This window comes from Nyctereutes procyonoides, unplaced genomic scaffold (genome assembly GCF_905146905.1).
Source record: "Nyctereutes procyonoides isolate TBG_1078 unplaced genomic scaffold, NYPRO_anot_genome, whole genome shotgun sequence".
Taxonomy (NCBI): domain Eukaryota; kingdom Metazoa; phylum Chordata; class Mammalia; order Carnivora; family Canidae; genus Nyctereutes; species Nyctereutes procyonoides.
The window spans coordinates 34,906,380-34,924,729 of record NW_026575122.1 but is presented as its reverse complement, the minus strand read 5'-3'; the positions used below and the strand labels follow the sequence as shown (position 1 = coordinate 34,924,729).

At 38.9% G+C, this 18,350-nt stretch overlaps 1 protein-coding gene across 2 annotated transcripts; it reads left to right on the top strand.

The window, feature by feature from the left end:
* Positions 1-1,132: 1,132 nt before the first annotated feature.
* On the top strand, positions 1,133-18,346 carry RLIG1 (RNA 5'-phosphate and 3'-OH ligase 1). Of its 2 annotated transcripts, XM_055336669.1 has the most exons (7): positions 1,133-1,360; positions 4,554-4,671; positions 7,250-7,345; positions 8,617-8,733; positions 14,913-15,110; positions 16,143-16,312; positions 17,509-18,346. In XM_055336669.1, the coding sequence occupies exons 1-7, from the start codon at positions 1,145-1,147 to the stop codon at positions 17,695-17,697; spliced, it is 1,104 nt and encodes a 367-aa protein (XP_055192644.1). In that variant the 5' UTR covers positions 1,133-1,144; the 3' UTR covers positions 17,698-18,346. The 2 variants fall into 2 exon arrangements, with proteins under 2 accessions (XP_055192644.1, XP_055192645.1); XM_055336670.1 differs by lacking the exon at positions 4,554-4,671 and having other exon boundaries at positions 1,154-1,360; positions 17,509-18,344.
* Positions 18,347-18,350: the final 4 nt, after the last annotated feature.

Sequence of the window (18,350 nt, the reverse complement as noted above, 5' to 3'; positions counted from 1 at the left end):
TGTCCCTCTTTAATATATAAATATATATTTGGACTTTTTGTGTTTTCCTAGGAGAAAAATACAGCAGAAGAGAAAGTAAATGAAATGGCAAATCTCTTCTTTCTCCTGTCTGGATCCGGCAATCAAAAAAACAGCACTTTTTTTTTTAAGGGATATTCTTTGGGAGCCCTTTTCTATATAGATGTCTTTTCCAAGGATGAAGTCATGACAATGCTGGACCCTATGGGAACTTACAGATAACACAGTTACGGAAATGAGACCTGGGTCTTGTGGAAGCAGGTGAAAATGGCAGTGGTCAGAACTCCCCTGCTGGAGGCTACTAGCCTCAGTGACAGGGAAAGGCTACTGTCACTAAATATTGCATATTTTATTCAGTCATTGGCTCTCTTATCACTTACCCTCCAATATTCGTGGGAGCAAGGAGTCCAACAAAGCTGTTGATGGACTAGCTCTGCAGTTGATGGGACTCACAACTCAAGCCATCTGGACCCTGGGGGAGCTCATAGTTAAGACAAAAGAGATTCCTATGGGAAAAAAAAAAAATCGAGATTGAAATCCGGTTTGGGATGGGACTGAGGCTAACTTTGGCACTCAGTAAAGAGCATCAGGAAAACCTCGACCATATTATGCAGCACGATGAGGGGTCATGAGAAGGGTGTTAGTGCGTGTGTGAGGACGGGGTGCCCGGTGTCTCATCTACAGCTCTGCTTGCACCCGGGAAACCCGTTTCCATCAGGCCTTGGGGTGGGGGGTGGAGGGGGGGTGTCTGAACATTTCTAAACGTCTACAGGAATTTATTACAGAGAACAGGCAATTAACTTTCTCCAGATTAGTGTGAAACCGCCATCTAAAAGAATTCATTACTTAAAACTTGATACTCTGTGATTTGCAGGATATACAGCATCGGTTTCCCATTGTGGTTAATCAAGCACACACACATACAACCCAACAACCGACCTCTGGGTTCAGGGTCATCACACCCCGGACCAAAGATCGCGAGAGTACGCACACGCGGTTTGGGGAAGGTGGTGGGTGGGTGGGTGGGCGGGGGCGGTACCTCGGCTCCCGCACTACAACTCCCAGAAGGCGCAGCGGTCAGTCAGTCAGTGAGGGGGCCGCTTCCGCGCATGCGTCTCCGCCCTCCATGCTTGGCGGCGGGAGGACGCGGTGGCGGGGTAGGGCGGCGCGTCCGGCTGTCGGGGACGCTTTCCTGGCCGCGGCGCCGTGTGGATGCGCGCTGTGCCTCGAGGCCCGGCTGGCGGGGCCCACCATGAGGCGCCTGGGGTCCGTGCAGCGGAAAATGCCGTGCGTGTTTGTGACGGAGGTGAAGGAGGAGCCCTCCGGCAAGAGGGAGCAGCAGGTACGGAGGGGCGCGGGCGGCGCCGCGGCTGCGCAGGCGCGTCGGGGCTCGGGGAGCGCCCTGCAGGCGGGGAGGTCCGAGCTCCCCAGCTGCAAGCCGGGGCATCTCCGAGGGAGCTTTTTCTGATAAGACGACTCGCACTTAGCATCGCATGGCAATCGAACACGCACATCTTAACGTTGATAGATATGCCTTTTTTTTTTTTTTAACCTACCACCTTTTTTGGGGGAGGAAGACCCCTTCCCTAACTATTCACCTAATCACCGCAGCCCAAACTTTACTGCTTTCCAAGAGCGTGGAGATTTTAGAAGACTCCTCGCCTTAACGGTTCTAAACAGGGAACTGGTGGCAGCTTGACCAGCTAGCCTAACTGGGTCCCTAAGGTGAGACCTCAGGTGGTGTTACTAGCGGTGGCCTGCTGGCTTCTCACTTTGCCGTCCCGTCCCTGGATGCTCAGGTCTCTGCCACCGGGTGTTTGTCACAGAGGGACCTCGGTAAATCACCTTGCTGGTGGATGATTGACCTGTATCAAGGTGATTCTTTCATGTGTAGCAAAGTCTTTGATAGAATACCTTGATAAGTTTTGGGTGGTTTTTTTTTAAGATTTTTATTTAATCATGAGAGAGAGAGAGAGAGAGGCAGAGACACAGGCAGAGGGAGAAGCAGGCTCCATGCAGGGAGCCCGACGTGGGACTCGACCCCTGGTCTCCAGGACCATGCCCTGGGTCCAAGGGCATTAAACCGCTGAGCCACCCAGGCTGCCCATGCTTCCAACTCTTGATGCAAAATTCATCATGTGCATTTGCATCCTGGGCATTCATCATAGGCCTACACACACACACACACGCACACACACACACACACACACACACACACGCCTCCTTACATCATTTGCATTGGCGTTCTTGTTTTCTAGACTAAAAGACCTATAAGGTGGAGATTGCCCTGGTATTTCTAGTCCCACTTTCTAGGACCTAATCTGTAGTAGGCACTGGAGAAATATTTGTTGAATTAAAGAATGAACCTCGGAGTCCTTTCATGCCAATTTTCCATTCACCTTGACACTTTTTACTGTTTTTATTTTTCTAAGGTTTATTTATTTATTTTAGAGACAGAACATGCAGACATGGTCCAGGCAGAGGGAGAGAGGCCTCAGACTCCTCACCGAGCGCAGAAACTGGTCCTGGGGCTCTTTCCCACAACCCATGAGGTCATGACCTGAGCCAAAACCAAGAGTGGCTCTCTCAACCAACTGAAGAAGGCAGCCAGGCGCCCCTTACCTGGACACTTTTTACTTTACAACATAACATTTCTAGTGCCACTGCTAGTTCTTAACAGTTTACGTGCTGCTTGTGCACTGCCTAGCTATTCTTGCCTACCACCCAGAATGATCATCATCATGTTCTTTCCTGGTCAAAACCCCACAGTTACTACTAACTGTAGCAGTAGTTGCCAAGCTTTTATTTATTTATTTATTTATTTATTTATTTATTTATTTATTTATTTATTTATTTATAGCCATGACAAACCTAAATATTGACATCCCAAATAGTGATTCACTCTAGCTGTGATTCTCAACTTTGTATGTTGGGCTGGGAGTGGGTAGTTTGTAAAAGCACCTTCCACCAGGAAAAATAAGCACCTGTTTTCCCCCTCTACAGTAGAGATTTACCGACAGTATTATTTATAGCATAATATTCAATTCATTAACCATAATTCAAGGCTTCCCACTAATCAGGCCCAGTCTACTCTTGAGGTACTGTTGGATGCATCATGAGTTGCCTGGGCTCAGTGCAGCAGAAGATATGTGTGTTGGCGACCAGTTGCCTATTTAAAGTGAAGTTCTGTCCTGTTTGAACAAAGTCTGCTTCATCCTGTGAACATACTGGGCACAGTCCTGTCTTTATTTTTTGCTTATGCTGTGCACTCTGCCTGGATTACTTCCAGAATTTTTAATTTTTTCAAATCAGACTTTCTCTATGAAATCTTTGATCATCTTAATTATCCCAGTGATCTCCTCTGTCTGGAAATTGGAGGACCATTCAGTTTATACTCGCTGTTACTTTTTAAACATGGGTACCTTGTTTTTCCAGTCGCAGTTTAAAGTCTTTAATGAGAAGAGTTCCGTGTATCCTTTGGTATCTTATATTGTCTTTTGAACCTGTTGATAGCAAAGTGGTAGAAAGTTGATTCTTCTAGAAGGAATGTTTGGAGCTCATCAAGAGCTCCATGGGCAGAGTAATCTCCCTAGGATCTTTGATAAATTTGGATGCACACCAACATGAGACCTTCGCTGCTCTACCACAGGACGCTGCTTTACCGCAGGTTAAACATACCCTCTGATACTAATTGTAGAAGTTAGTGTTAAATACCCAGTCATTATTTTATCTTAAAAATACTGAATCAGTAACCGAATGGTGCTGATTTCCTAAGTCTGCCTGACTCAGAAATAGTACTTCCATTTATTAGTCTTAAACCTGTACACGCCAGCATTGTGCGGTGCTTTTCACGTTAAGATGTTACTTCAGATAATTTACACTATAAAACAGTAGCCTGAGTCTTTCTCAGAAATAAAAATACATCACAGATAAAAAGTTGGTAGGAATTGTAGAAACTCTCTCTTCCTCCATGGAATGATGGCCTTGGCTTCTCTTCCTGACCGTAGAAAAACCGTAAATTATGCAGTTTACTACTGCTAAAGCTGAATGAGCCCCCATTTGTTATTCTCCTTACTATTTATTATACTTAACATTGTATTATGCATTTTGTTACTATTGTCTTGCTCATGAAAATGAAAGTTCCACCAAAGGCAGGTACTTTTTTCTTACCTGTATATTTCCTAGTCTCAAGGTTAGAAGGCATTTAGCAAGTATTGTGCCAGGTAAATGATTGAACACACTGTGCTCGGGAGACAGTGCTGCATAGCACATGGTTCCTGGTGTCCTCTCATGGTCAGTAAAGAAACGTGAACAATTACAGATCAGTGTGGGAAAACGGGTATTGCTACGATAGCAAAGAAGGGAGGGGGAAACTCATGAGAACTTGACAGAAGAAATATTTTTAGATTTTCTTGAAAGGTAAGCAGGAGATTGTACCTTAGAAGCAGTGAAATTAAGAATATTCCAAGTGAGAGTATATGTGAAGGCATAGAGGCTGTTTATCTTAAACCGATTTTCTTTCTCTCTTTTTTAAGCCATTTAAAGTTTTGGCAACTGAAACTCTAAGTCACAAGGCATTAGATGCAGATATATACAGTGCAATTCCAACAGAAAAAGTGGATGGAACATGTTGTTATATTACTACCTACAAAGGTAAAATAAAACTGTACTACAAATATTATTTAATCACTTTATGAACTATATATATCTGAAGTAGGACATTTACCCTTCATACACCCTTGGCAACCTAAGTGTAGGAGCAAAATGTAAAATCCCAGTTGTTATATTTATTTATCATATCACTGCATCTTTCTCTTGGGGGAGGAAAGGAAGGTAATTAACATTTACTTACTACTTATTAAGGGCAGGCAGTATGAGAAATGCTTTATACATGTCATCTCTAATTTGCACAGTAAGCCTCCATTTCATAGATGAGAAAACTGAGTCTCAGAGAACTTAAAGAATTTGTCCAAGACTATATAATTAATGAATGGCTGAACTGGTAACACAACCTATGTTTGATCCTAAAATATGCTCTTATGTCACTGTTTCCAGTACTGACTCCCAGTTTTTATTGCTGTTGGCAATATCTCTAATTTATTTCAATTTATGCACTTGAAGAGCTAGAAACTAAAATAGAAATTGTCACTTAAGGAAAAAAAATGCATCGAAAAGAGAGAAATAATCTTTGTGATTTCCTTTTACCTCGTAATTCCAGCAAGAGAAACAGAACAGTTAAATAAACGCAAATTAGACATATTCCTGGTATCAGGAAGTCTTTTCTGAAATGCATTTTTTTTCCATTTTGAATTGTGATTAAAATACACGTAACATAATTTACCATCTTACCCATCTTTATGTGTACAGCTCATCGTTGTGCTACGTCACCACCATATATCTCCAGAACTCTTCATCTTGCAAAATTGAAACTCAATACCCATTAAATAAATTACCATTCCCCCTTCTCCAGCCCTTGACAACCACCATTCTATTTTGTCTCTGTGGCTTTGGCTACTATAGGTACCTCCTTTATGTGGAATCCTACAGTATATGTCTTTATGACAAGCTTATTTCATTTAGCAGAGTGTCCTCATGTTCATTCCCTTCATTTTGAAGGCGGAGTAATGGTTCATGGTGTGTATATGCCACATTGTTTGTACACACCACATAACTTTATGTATATGCCACATACTTTCATGTCTATATGATTCATCCATAAGTGTACACTTGGGCTACTTCTGCCTTTTGGGTCTTGTAAATGATGCTGCCATAAATATGGTGAACAGATATCTCCTTGAGGCCCTGCTTTCAGTTCTTTGGCGGTATATATTCAGAAGTGGAATTGCTGGATCATATAGTAATTCTATTTTTAATTTTTTGAGGAACTGCCATACTGTTTTCCATAGCAGCTGATGATTCCCTGCCTACCAAAAGTGCACAAGGGTTCCAGTTTCCCCACCTCCTCATCAGCACTTCTAATTCTGTTTGACAGTAGCCATTTTAAAGGATATGAGTGAATTTTTGTATTTACGAGTAAAAAGAACAGAAGGTCCAGTCAACCAGAAATGACCATATAATTTTAATCTGGTTCTTCATATTATTTATTGGCACAGTTAATAAGGAATACTGAATGTCTGAACCAAACTATAATCAATTATTTTAAAATCTCATATACTTGAAGAAACTAAAAGATTTTTCAGGGTTTTACAATTATATTAAGAAACTTAAACATGCATCATTGTGTTTGATCATGTATAATAGTGGCAGATAAACATGACTGGATTGCTAAAAAAAAAAACTTACAGGATCCAAAACGACAGTGCTTGCAAATCCAGAGGTGATCACTGGTATAGGATAAACAGTATTAGCACCGGCATTAAACATACATCGCAGCAAAGGGTTGATGAGGCCAAGTGAAAGCGCCTTTTGTTACCCCATCTTCCCCCTCTTCACTCCTCCCAGCCCCCAAAGTCCTGGCAGGACACACTTTGTCAAATCAGGAATCACTGATGTATGCAGGGAACACCTTGGAAACAAAATCCAAAATGAAGTCTCAGCTGGGGATTTTTATATTCTGCTGGTCACGGAGACATCTTCCTGCTAAGTAACCAGCCTCAACAGCAGAGCCCTCCAGGAGTCTCACTGAGACCAGGTATAAGACTCACTAGTCTGACTGTTATCAATAAATAGTGCAGCACATTGCCCTGAAACTTCATGGATCCATGATAATGGATCATCACTAATAATCACTGTTTCATGCCTTGACCAGGGATCAGAGCCATGCAGAAAAACTCAGCCTAATTCCACATTTTTAGGAACTAACCCTCATAGCACAGTTATATTTCAGGAGAAATGTGAATACTGTTATCCAGATAGGTTTCCATTTAGTATAGAGATAGCTTTGGTTTCTCACAAATGCTCATTGCCAATAAAATGTGGCTGTGAATGTCCTTATGAAAAAGTCACATATTTACTTTTTACCTCATCCTCATCATTCTTTAACCAAAGACTTAAGTCTTACAGCATAAGGTACTGCTGGGTAAGATGTGTCTGTTAGAATTCATATTTATCTTTGTCTTGTAGGGTTGCTGCTTTTAGGGAAGATGACCCTGTTATATATTGAAAACCTTTCTACCGAAATGTCTTTCAAGATAAGTTTTATTGTTTGCTTCTTAAACTTTCTTTTCCCTTTTATTAGACTTTTTTTTTTTTTTTTTTTTTTTTTTTTTAGGTCAGCCATATCTTTGGGCTCGGCTAGATAGAAAACCTAACAAAGTAGCTGAGAAAAGATTTAAAAATTTTCTACATTCAAAACAAAACTCAAAAGGTTAGTGGGTCCTTTTCTTTTTTTCAGCTTTTTATGATTTAAATAACCTGCAATTTTTGACTTATTTCTTAAGTGGTAATATTTGTATACATTATATCTTTCTTACAGTTTAAGTACTGAGGGGAAAGAAGAAAATTGTAATTGAGTATCTTTGTACGTAAATAATATTCTTGAAAAATATTTTGTTTTCCTAACATTTTTATGACTCATAAAAATTGTTGATATTATAAAAACATGCACATTACCGGGGCACCTGGGTGGCTTAGTGGTTGAGCATCTGCCTTTGGCTCAGGTTGTGATCTCGGGGTCCTGGGATCGAGTCCTGCATCAGACTCCCAGCAGGGAGCCTGGTTCTCTTTCTCTGTGTCTCTCATGAATAAATATAATCTTAAAAAAGTTACATATTACTACATACATACTGTAATGAGCAACATGTTTTGGATTTGTTGCCTAAGAGACAAGTAGGTATTTTTATAAATCAGCCATAGAAATATCAAAGGGTTATCAGTATTTTTAATTAAAAATTAAAATGGCTGGGATCCCTGGGTGGCGCAGCGGTTTGGCGCCTGCCTTTGGCCCAGGGCGCGATCCTGGAGACCCGGGATCGAATCCCACATTGGACTCCTGGTGCATGGAGCCTGCTTCTCCCTCTGCCTATGTCTCTGCCTCTCTCTCTGACTATCATAAATTAAAAAAATAAAATAAAATAAAATAAAATGGCTAAATATTATATAAGCAGATACATACATTAATCTTTGTATATCCATTCATTCATTAATACATCTTTATAGTACATTAAAAATTCATCATTAATCTGTATATACTGGAACATTGGCTACTTTAGACTTCTGTCCAGTATTTACAGATAGTGGTAGGTTCGAAATTGAAAATTTTTTTTAAAAAGTATTTGACAGAGTAAGTGAACACAAGCAGGGGAGTGGCAGGCAGAGAGAGAGGGAGAAGCATGTTCCCCACCAAGCAGAGACCTTGATGTGGGGCTTGATCCCAGGTTCCCAGGGTCATGACCTGAGCTAAAGGCAGATGCTTAACCTACTGAGCCACCCAGGCGCCCCTAAAATTGAAAATCTAAAGTGTTAGTACTCTGAGAAGTGCAGTCACATCATGGTGATAATGGAGAATAATTATATAATACCTGATATTACGGGTATTATATAATACCTTATATTATGATATTATGTTCCCACTTTTAATTTGTTCATTCTTATATTTTTTAAAATATCACTATATATAAAATTATTTAACTCTTTTAGAATTTTTTTGGAATGTTGAGGAAGACTTCAAACCTGTTCCAGAGTGCTGGATACCAGCGAAGGAAATAGAACAATTAAACGGGAATCCAATGCCTGATGAAAACGGACACATTCCTGGTATCATGAAAACTTTTCTAAAATGCATAAGTAGTTTTTCTGGGAATGGGAACATTTTTGAAAAGTGCTGAGTAGAAAGATACCTCAGATTAAAGTTCAGTTCAGCCAGCATGTCGAGTACCCATAACACGCAGAGTACTCTTAGGCTCTAATAATAAAGAAGTGAAGATTAGAACCCTACCTAAGTGATCTTTCAGACACTAGGGGAAATCCACCAATATTAGTATGATTTAAGAACTAAAAGGAAAGCACACACAGGCAGGATATAGTCAGAGAAAAGAGGAATAATTCTAGTCAGCTTCTGGTAGAGGAAGCTCTAAGGGAGAGGACATCTGTACTGAAGCTTAAGAACCAGAAACTTAGCTGGCAAAGAGGGAAGGTTAGCTTAAGCAAATTCCCACAAAGAGGAGAGATATGGAGTCATGGTAATTTTATGTGACTTCTCTGGCTGGAATGTTTAGGGCGTATGGCTTTGGAGGACATTATAAAAGGTGAGGCTCTAGATGTGGAATGGGCTTAGGTCTTAAAGGGTTTATTCCACTGAAAGTTTGAAATTCATCCTGAAGATGACGATTAAGCAGGTGTGCAGCAGAACTAAATTTAAATTTTTGAAGTAGGATTATGATAAAAGTGGGGTGGGTTTCCCTAGAGACTAATGGACCAGGAAAGAAGTTATTACAGTTCTCTGAGTGAGTATTGAAGGCCAAAGATCAAAGTGGTGTATGTGTCCTAGTTTTTGTTTGTTTGATAAAGAATCATCCACATGTGGGAGACTATTCTGGAATAGGAGTTAGGAGAGGAATAGCAATAACATTCAGTACACGTGGAATTAATACATCGTTTAGCAAATACTGCAGTAATACAATAAATTGTAGAACACTTACTGCATAGATCTATTGTCCCTGAAACTGGAGAGACAGTAGAGAGAAGATTTAAGGAAAAAAAAAGTTTTAATGCTGTGTTTTAGAATGGTGTTCAATTCTTATTGAAAAGGTGAATTTTCTTTTTTTTTTTTTTGATCTCAAGTTCTGCTTTGTTTTTTATTTTGTTTTTTTTTGTTTTTTTTATAAATTAATTTTTATTGGTGTTCAACTTACCAACATACAGAATAACACCCAGTGCTCATCCCGTCAAGTGTCCCCCTCAGTGCCCGTCACCCATTCACTCCCACCCCCCGCCCTCCTCCCCTTCCACCACCCCTAGTTCGTTTCCCAGAGTTAGGAGTCTTTATGTTCTGTCTCCCTTTCTTATATTTCCCACACATTTCTTCTCCCTTCCCTTATATTACCATTCACTATTATTCATATTCCCCAAATGAATGAGAACATACCCTGTTTGTCCTTCTCCAATTGACTTACTTCACTCAGCATAATACCCTCCAGTTCCATCCACATTGAAGCAAATGGTGGGTATTTGTCGTTTCTAATGGCTGAGTAATATTCCATTGTATACATAAACCACATCTTCTTTATCCATTCATCTTTCGATGGACACCAAGGCTCCTTCCACAGTTTGGCTATTGTGGACATTGCTGCTAGAAACATCGGGGTGCAGGTGTCCCGGCGTTTCATTGCATCTGAATCTTTGGGGTAAATCCCTAACAGTGCAATTGCTGGGTCGTAGGGCAGGTCTATTTTTAATTCTTTGAGGAACCTCCACACAGTTTTCCAGAGTGGCTGCACCAGTTCACATTCCCACCAACAGTGGAAGAGGGTTCCCTTTTCTCCGCATCCTCTCCAACATTTGTTGTTTCCTGCCTTGTTAATGTTCCCCATTCTCACTGGTGTGAGGTGGTATCTCATTGTGGTTTTGATTTGTATTTCCCTGATGGCAAGTGATGCAGAGCATTTTCTCATGTGCATGTTGGCCATGTCTATGTCTTCCTCTGTGAGATTTCTCTTCATGTCTTTTGCCCATTTCATGATTGGATTGTTTGTTTCTTTGGTGTTGAGTTTAAGAAGTTCTTTATAGATTTTGGAAACTAGCCCTTTATCTGATATGTTATTTGCAAATATCTTCTCCCATTCTGTAGGTTGTCTTTGAGTTTTGTTGACTGTATCCTTTGCTGTGCAAAAGCTTCTTATCTTGATGAAGTCCCAATAGTTCATTTTTGCTTTTGTTTCTTTTGCTTTCGTGGATGTATCTTGCAAGAAGTTACTGTGGCCAAGATCAAAAAGGGTGTTGCCTGTGTTCTCCTCTAGGATTTTGATGGAGTCTTGTCTCACATTTAAATCTTTCATCCATTTTGAGTTTATCTTTGTGTATGGTGCAAGAGAGTGGTCTAGTTTCATTCTTCTGCATGTGGATGACCAATTTTCCCAGCACCATTTATTGAAGAGACTGTCTTTCTTCCAGTGGATCGTCTTTCCTCCTTTGTCGAATATTAGTTGACCATAAAGTTCAGGGTCCATTTCTGGGTTCTCTATTCTGTTCCATTGGTCTATGTGTCTGTTTTTGTGCCAGTACCACACTGTCTTGATGACCACAGCTTTGTAGTACAACCTGAAATCTGGCATTGTGATGCCCCCAGCTATGGTTTTCTTTTTTAAAATTCCCCTGGCTATTCGGGGTCTTTTCTGATTCCACACAAATCTTAAAATAATTTGTTCTAAGTCTCTGAAGAAAGTCCATGGTATTTTGATAGGGATTGCATTGAACGTGTAAATTGCCCTGGGTAACATTGACATTTTCACAATATTAATTCTGCCAACCCATGAGCATGGAATATTTTTCCATCTCTTTGTGTCTTCCTCAATTTCTTTCAGAAGTGTTCTATAGTTTTTAGGGTATAGATCCTTTACCTCTTTGGTTAGGTTTATTCCTAGGTATCTTATGCTTTTGGGTGCAATTGTAAATGGGATTGACTCCTTAATTTCTCTTTCTTCAGTCTCATTGTTAGTGTATAGGAATGCCATTGATTTCTGGGCATTGATTTTGTATCCTGCCATGCTACCAAATTGCTGTATGAGTTCTAGCAATCTTGGGGTGGAGGCTTTTGGGTTTTCTATGTAGAGTATCATGTCATCGGCGAAGAGGGAGAGTTTGACTTCTTCTTTGCCAATTTGAATGCCTTTAATGTCTTTTTGTTGTCTGATTGCTGAGGCTAGGACTTCCAATACTATGTTGAATAGCAGTGGTGAGAGTGGACATCCCTGTCTTGTTCCTGATCTTAGGGGAAAGGCTCCCAGTGCTTCCCCATTGAGAATGATATTTGCTGTGGGCTTTTCATAGATGGCTTTTAAGATGTCGAGGAAAGTTCCCTCTATCCCTACACTCTGAAGAGTTTTGATCAGGAATGGATGCTGTATTTTGTCAAATGCTTTCTCTGCATCTAATGAGAGGATCATATGGTTCTTGGTTTTTCTCTTGCTGATATGATGAATCACATTGATTGTTTTACGAGTGTTGAACCAGCCTTGTGTCCCGGGGATAAATCCTACTTGGTCATGGTGAATAATTTTCTTAATGTGTTGTTGGATCCTATTGGCTAGTATCTTGTTGAGAATTTTTGCATCCATGTTCATCAGGGATATTGGTCTGTAATTCTTCTTTTTGGTGGGGTCTTTGTCTGGTTTTGGAATTAAGGTGATGCTGGCCTCATAGAATGAATTTGGAAGTATTCCATCTCTTTCTATCTTTCCAAACAGCTTTAGTAGAATAGGTATGATTTCTTCCTTAAACGTTTGATAGAATTCCCCTGGGAAGCCATCTGGCCCTGGACTCTTGTGTCTTGGGAGGTTTTTTATGACTGCTTCAATTTCCTCCCTGGTTATTGGCCTGTTCAGGCTTTCTATTTCTTCCTGTTCCAGCTTTGGTAGTTTGTGGCTTTCCAGGAATGCGTCCATTTCTTCTAGATTGCCTAATTTATTGGCGTAGAGCTGTTCATAATATGTTTTTAAAATCGTTTGTATTTCCTTGATGTTGGTAGTGATCTCTCCTTTCTCATTCATGATTTTATTAATTTGAGTCTTCTCTCTCTTCTTTTTAATAAGGTTGGCTAATGGTTTATCTATCTTATTAATTCTTTCAAAGAACCAACTCCTGGTTCTATTGATCTGTTCCACAGTTCTTCTGGTCTCGATTTCGTTCAGTTCTGCTCGAATCTTTATTAACTCTCTTCTTCTGCTGGGTGTCGGGTCGATTTGCTGTTTTTCTCTAGCTCCTTTATGTGTAAGGTTAGCTTTTGTATTTGAGTTCTTTCCAGTTTTTGAATGGATGCTTGTATTGCGATGTATTTCCCCCTCAGGACTGCTTTTGCTGCATCCCAAAGATTCTGAACAGTTGTATCTTCATTCTCATTAGTTTCCATGAATCTTTTTAATTCTTCCTTAATTTCCTGGTTGACCCTTTTATCTTTTAGCAGGATGGTCCTTAACCTCCACGTGTTTGAGGTCCTTCCAAACTTCTTCTTGTGATTGAGTTCTAATTTCAAGGCGTTATGGTCTGAGAATATGCAGGGGACGATCCCAATCTTTTGGTATCGGTTCAGACCCGATTTGTGACCCAGTATGTGGTCTATTCTGGAGAAAGTTCCATGTGCCCCTGAGAAGAATGTGTATTCAGTTGAGTTTGGATGTAAAGTTCTGTAGATATCTGTGAAATCCATCTGTTCCAGTGTATCATTTAATGCTCTCGTTTCTTTGGAGATGTTGTGCTTAGAAGACCTATCATGTATAGAAAGAGCTAGATTGAAGTCACCAAGTATAAGTGTATTATTATCTAAGTATTTCTTCACTTTGGTTAATAATTGGTTTAAGTATTTGGCAGCTCCCACATTCGGGGCATATATATTGAGGATTATTAATTCCTCTTGTTGGATAGATCCTTTAAGTATGAGATAGTGTCCCTCTTCATCTCTCACTACAGTCTTCGGGGTAAATTTTAGTTTATCTGATATAAGTATGGCTACCCCTGCTTTCTTTTGAGAACCATTTGAATGGTAAATGGTTCTCCAACCTTTTATTTTCAGGTTGTAGGTGTCCTTCTGTCTAAAATGAGTCTCTTGTAGACAGCAAATAGATGGGTCCTGCTTTTTTATCCAGTCTGAAACCCTGCGCTTTTGATGGGGTCATTAAGCCCATTCACGTTCAGAGTTACTATTGACAGATATGAGTTTAGTGTCATCATGATATCTATTTAGTCCTTGTTTTTGTGGATTGTTCCACTGAACTTCTTCTTAAAGGGGAATTTTAAGAGTTCCCCTTAAAATTTCTTGCAGAGCTGCTTTGGAGGTCACATATTCTTTCAGTTCCTGCCTGTCTTGGAAGCTCTTTATCTCTCCTTCCATTTAAAATGAGAGCCTTGCTGGATAAAGTATTCTTGGTTGCATGTTCTTCTCATTTAGGACCCTGAATATATCCTGCCAGCCCTTTCTGGCCTGCCAGGTCTCTGTGGAGAGGTCTGTTGTTACCCTAATATTCCTCCCCATGAAAGTCAGGGACTTCTTGTCTCTTGCTGCTTTAAGGATCTTCTCTTTATCTTTGGAATTTGCAAGCTTCACTATTAAATGTCGAGGTGTTGAACGGTTTTTATTGATTTTAGGGGGGGAATCTCTCTATTTCCTGGATCTGAATGCCTGTTTCCCTTCCCAGATTGGGAAAGTTTTCAGCTAGGTTGTTCAAATACATATTCTGGCCCTCTGTCCCTTTCGGCGCCCTCGGGAACCCCAATTAAACGTAGGTTTTTCTTCCTTAGGCTGTCATTTATTTCCCTTAATCTGTCTTCATGGTCTTTTAATTGTCTCTTTTTTCCTCAGTTTCCCTCTTTGCCATTAACTTGTCTTCTATGTCACTCACTTGTTCTTCCACCTCGTTAACCCTCGTCTTTAGGACTTCTAGTTTGGATTGCATCTCATTCAATTGATTTTTAATTTCTGCCTGATTGGATCTAAATTCTGCAGTCATGAAGTCTCGTGAAAAGGTGAATTTTCTAGTAAAGGAGTTCTGAGTGCTCTGTAGTGAACCATGAAGAGGTTAATTCCTCAACAGAATAAAAAATAACCTTACTCTTAAAAAAATGATTGATTTTAAAAGTAGTTAAACTTAAAACACTTCCACTGATTTTAATAAATGATATGTGTGTGATAAACATCCAGAAAACATGGAAAATTTATAACAAAAATTGCTTCAAGTCACAATCCAGTGAAAACAATGTGATTACAGTTTTTCTTTACATGATAGGTTGGGTACCAGTGGAAAAAAACAACAAACAGTATTGCTGGCATTCCTCAGTAGTTAATTATGAATTTGAAATTGCCCTGGTACTGAAGCATCATCCTGATGATCCTGGTCTTTTGGAAATTAGTGCAGTGCCTCTCTCAGATCTCCTAGAACAAACACTAGAGCTTATAGGAACAAATATTAATGGAAACCCATATGGTGAGTAAAGCCTTTTTCCCAATTAACAGTAACTGTCATTTATAAAGAGAACTTTGTGCCTTCAATTTAAAACACATTCAGTAAAGAAATGACTAATTTGAGTTAACAAGCCTTCTAGAATTATAGCCATTTCTATTTATGTCCATGGTGAAATTTATGCATGACTCTAACCATTTTATTAACCCAAAAAGTTGATTTTAGCTTCCCATTCTCCCCTGTAATAACATAGAACTATGTATGAAACTCAAGTGTAACTTTTTTTTGCTTTTTAAATTTAGGTGAAATGAGGTGAATGAAAATCATGTGTTTTTCATGGCTAGGTAATTAGTTTAGCATTAATAAGCCACTAAGAGTAAATTAAAGAATTGCCCATGAATAGCATATCCAGTATCAAAATCTGTACTATGATGAGTTGAGTTCAAGTTCAGAGGGCACTGTGGAGTACATTGTTGACAGGGGGCTGAAGACAGACCCAAGGACATTAAAGCTGGAATAACAAATCCAATATAGAGATTAGCAGCAGATTGATAGGCAGGTAGAAGGAGGTTAAGATAGTAATTATACATGTTATCTGAGCTACAGAGTGGCTGTTTGCCAAACACTGTATGATATTTGAACTTGGCTAATGGTACAGAGCAGGGGTTGGCAGACTTTCTCTGTACAAGTCCAGTAAGTATTTAGGTTTTGTAGGCCATTCCTCTGAAATAGGCCATAAACAGTACCTAAGAGAATGGGTATAGCTGCATTCCATTGAAACTACAAAAACAGGCATCTGGTTGGATTTGGCCCATGGGTCATAGTTTGCTGACCCTTTATATTTATAGATTATATGAAGGTAAAATTCAGACTTAATGGGATAAGGTGGCACTTCTGAATGAGGTTTCTCGTTGTATTTCTCTCTTCTAGCAATCCAACTAAACTTTGATAAATTTATTGCTAAATGTTTTAAAAGGCTTTTTTTATTTGAAGAAGTAAATTTTCTCAATTCTTTTTGAAACCTTTGTATGGCTAACGGAAATTTTTACCATTCAGGGTTAGGAAGCAAGAAGCATCCATTACATCTTCTTATACCACATGGGGCATTTCAGATAAAAAATCTACCCACCTTGAAGCACAATGATCTATTATCCTGGTTTGAAGGTTGCAGAGAGGGTAAAATTGAAGGAATAGTATGGCATTGTAATGACGGCTGTTTAATCAAGGTAATGGCAGAAAATAGTTGGCGGGATTATGTCGTTTTATTTAATTTCCTCATCTCACAGACCACCATTCTTTATATGATAAAGAAGTGTTTCCCAGGATGTTTTCATTCTCTGGGGCATTGGTTTTCCTAGATGTGCTTCAGAAATAAAGTGATGAAAACATCTGGAAAAATTGCATATTACAGACTCCCTTCTTGGAAATTGATGTTGCACATGAATGCTGAGATAATCTATACCAACTTAGTTTAACTCAGCATTTTCCAAAGTTACTTGATTATAGAATTTGAGGTAAAGTGCCAAGGTAACAGCTAATATTTACAGAATGAATTTTTATACTTTGTGCCCTTTCTGTCTCTTGGACTTGTCTACTTAATTTCTCACAGGTTTCTGAAATTGATAATGTTTGGAACTGGACCTAGTCCTATCAACCCTGATTCCCAACAATTCAAAAAACTCATATGGTTTTTAACCCTTCTCTCCATTACTTTATACATAAAATTCTTTAAGATTCTGATCTATTGAATCTGTACTTCTCCCCAACCATTTGGCAGTTTTCATTTTAATTGAAGCTGAGAGATTCATACTTGATTTAGTTTATCACCCTCTTTAAGTGTTATCTTTCAGTCTTATCCCTGTCTGTCCATTCTCCACAGTAAGTGAAAATGTTACTTTGTTGCATAAAACAGCTTCCTGACATTCAGGATCTGACCCATGCTTCACTTTCTGAAACTGCTGTAAACTCCCATCGGCCAAATATACACACACTATTGTATATGCTCTAACCATACTTAAGTAATTGCAATCAAAGCAAAAAGCACCATTCTATCACATGATACTTAGAATGCCTCCCCCCACCCATGTTTTTCAATTGGCTAGCTTCGTACTCAGCAACAGACTCCATTCATTACATTCTTTGGAGCCCCTAATTATGATCCTGGCATGTTTCCAGGTACTGGAAATACAGAGTCAACAAAAACAATGTCTGCCTTCATGAAGCTCACATTCTAATGGGGAAGATAGACAATAACAAGTAAACATGTAATATGTCAGAAGGAGAACAGCTATGAAAAAAAAGAGGGTAAGAAAAGGTGGAGCCTTGAATAGTGCCTGGCAGATGGTAGGCATTCAAAATAATTATTTGTAACTGAATGAAAATAATAAAGTCTGAGGCTAATACCCTTTTTTCCTCTTTTCAGGTTCATCGCCATCATCTTGGTTTATGCTGGCCAATTCCAGATACTTACATGAATTCAAAACCAGTTGTTATCAACATGAATCTGAACAAGTATGACCATGCCTTTGATACTAAATGTTTGTTTAATCTTTTTTCAAAAATAGATAATCAGAAATTTGGCAGACTCAAAGATATAATACTTGATGTATAAAGTAGAAATCCAGTTAAAAATCAGCTTTATTATATTGGAATCTTGAATATTCTGCTATATGTGGAAGGTAAAAACATCTCAGAATTCTGTGTCGAAGAGAGCAATATGTCGTCTAGCATTTGAAGAAACGAATTTCCCAGTTGCAAATTTTATTCAGAACTAGCAAATGAATTTTAACCACAAGACTTAAAAAATGTAATGGTAAGCTCCTCTGCCTGGTACATAGTTAAAAATTGCAACTAAACCAACAATTCTGGATCATTAATACTTAACATATGGCTCTAACCTCATAACATGTTTATATACATGTAAATATATATAAAACTAGATTCTTAACACACATATAAATAAGTATGTATAAAACCCCAATTTTAAATGTTAAAATTAAAATCACCCTATACTCTTTAAAAAACTTAAACATGAATATATACAGAAATTCATCATAGCTCATTTGATAGTCATAACTTACTCTAAAAGTCTTAAAAAATATACTTTTCTAGTATGTTTAAAATTTTATATAATTTTATTTACTAAGACTTCAAATTTAATAAAGGTACAGGTATGAAGAAAGAAATCATGTAGGTCAGAGACCTGCTTGATTTCCAGATGGAGTTTTAACTTCTAAAGTTAATAAATAGTTCAATAAAACTATA

Bases quoted from the DNA above. Each gene is read 5' to 3' on its own strand.
- RLIG1 (XM_055336669.1), top strand. From the start codon at position 1,145: ATGCTTGGCGGCGGGAGGACGCGGTGGCGGGGTAGGGCGGCGCGTCCG. The intron at 1,361-4,553 runs GTACGGAGGGGC...CTCTTTTTTAAG, and splicing joins CCGGCAAGAGGGAGCAGCAG to CCATTTAAAGTTTTGGCAAC. The intron at 16,313-17,508 runs GTAATGGCAGAA...TCCTCTTTTCAG, and splicing joins ATGACGGCTGTTTAATCAAG to GTTCATCGCCATCATCTTGG.